Source organism: Salmo trutta, chromosome 1 (assembly GCF_901001165.1).
Source record: "Salmo trutta chromosome 1, fSalTru1.1, whole genome shotgun sequence".
In the NCBI taxonomy this organism is placed as follows: domain Eukaryota; kingdom Metazoa; phylum Chordata; class Actinopteri; order Salmoniformes; family Salmonidae; genus Salmo; species Salmo trutta.
In genome coordinates, this window is record NC_042957.1 from 2,215,448 (window position 1) to 2,217,363 (window position 1,916).

General features: G+C 66.6%; 1 protein-coding gene across 1 annotated transcript in view; it reads right to left on the minus strand.

Moving 5' to 3' along the window:
• Window positions 1-1,908: 1,908 nt before the first annotated feature.
• The window catches only part of LOC115147309 (protein phosphatase 1 regulatory subunit 14C), a 17,299-nt gene continuing 17,291 nt past the window's right edge, over window positions 1,909-1,916 (minus strand). Inside the window, exon 4 of the mRNA XM_029689494.1 lies at window positions 1,909-1,916. This exon is cut by the window's right edge and continues 19 nt beyond it. Coding sequence (XP_029545354.1) covers window positions 1,909-1,916 — 8 coding nt within the window.

Here is a 1,916-nt window from a genome sequence, read left to right on the forward strand (position 1 = left end):
CCCCATCCCCACCCAAACCCTCAGCTCCCCCCCATCCCACCCAAACCCTCAGCTCCCCCCCCATCCCACCCAAACCCTCAGCTCCCCCCCCATCCCACCCAAACCCTCAGCTCTCCCCCCCATCCTCACCCAAACCCTCAGCTCCCCCCCATCCCACCCAAACCCTCAGCTCTCCCCCCCATCCTCACCCAAACCCTCAGCTCTCCACCATCCCACCCAAACCCTCAGCTCCACCCCCCATCCCACCCAAACCCTCAGCTCCCCCCCATCCCCCCCAAACCCTCAGCTCCCCCCCATCCCACCCAAACCCTCAGCTCCACCCCCCATCCCACCCAAACCCTCAGCTCCCCCCCCATCCCACCCAAACCCTCAGCTCCCCCCATCCTCACCCAAACCCTCAGCTCCCCCCCATCCTCACCCAAACCCTCAGCTCTCCCCCATCCTCACCCAAACCCTCAGCTCCACCCCCCATCCCACCCAAACCCTCAGCTCCCCCCCCATCCTCACCCAAACCCTCAGCTCCCCCCCATCCCACCCAAACCCTCAGCTCTCCCCCATCCTCACCCAAACCCTCAGCTCCCCCCCCATCCCCCCAAACCCTCAGCTCCCCCCCCATCCCCACCCAAACCCTCAGCTCCCCCCCAGCCTCACCCAAACCCTCAGCTCTCCCCCATCCTCACCCAAACCCTCAGCTCCACCCCATCCCACCCAAACCCTCAGCTCCCCCCCCATCCTCACCCAAACCCTCAGCTCTCCCCCATCCTCACCCAAACCCTCAGCTCCACCCCCCATCCCACCCAAACCCTCAGCTCCACCCCCCCATCCCACCCAAACCCTCAGCTCCCCCCCATCCCCCCAAACCCTCAGCTCTCCCCCATCCCACCCAAACCCTCAGCTCCCCCCCATCCTCACCCAAACCCTCAGCTCTCCCCCATCCTCACCCAAACCCTCAGCTCCACCCCCCATCCCACCCAAACCCTCAGCTCCCCCCCATCCCCACCCAAACCCTCAGCTCCACCCCCCATCCCCCCCAAACCCTCAGCTCCCCCCCCATCCCCCCAAACCCTCAGCTCTCCCCATCCCACCCAAACCCTCAGCTCCCCCCCATCCTCACCCAAACCCTCAGCTCTCCCCCATCCCCACCCAAACCCTCAGCTCCACCCCCCATCCCCCCCAAACCCTCAGCTCCCCCCCATCCCACCCAAACCCTCAGCTCCACCCCCCATCCCACCCAAACCCTCAGCTCCCCCCCCATCCCCCCAAACCCTCAGCTCTCCCCCATCCCACCTAAACCCTCAGCTCCCCCCCATCCTCACCCAAACCCTCAGCTCTCCCCCATCCTCACCCAAACCCTCAGCTCCACCCCCCATCCCCCCCAAACCCTCAGCTCCCCCCCATCCCCACCCAAACCCTCAGCTCCCCCCCCATCCCCACCCAAACCCTCAGCTCCACCCCCCATCCCCCCAAACCCTCAGCTCTCCCCCATCCCACCCAAACCCTCAGCTCCACCCCCCATCCCACCCAAACCCTCAGCTCCACCCCCCATCCCACCCAAACCCTCAGCTCCACCCCCCATCCCACCCAAACCCTCAGCTCCACCTCCCATTCCACCCAAACCCTCAGCTCCCCCCCCATCCTCACCCAAACCCTCAGCTCCACCCCCATCCTCACCCAAACCCTCAGCTCCCCCCCCATCCCACCCAAACCCTCAGCTCCCCCCCATCCCACCCAAACCCTCAGCTCCCCCCCATCCCACCCAAACCCTCAGCTCCCCCCCATCCCACCCAAACCCTCAGCTCCCCCCCCATCCTCACCCAAACCCTCAGCTCCCCCCCATCCCACCCAAACCCTCAGCTCCCCCCCATCCCACCCAAACCCTCAGCTCCCCCCCCATCCTCACCCAAACCCTCAGCTCC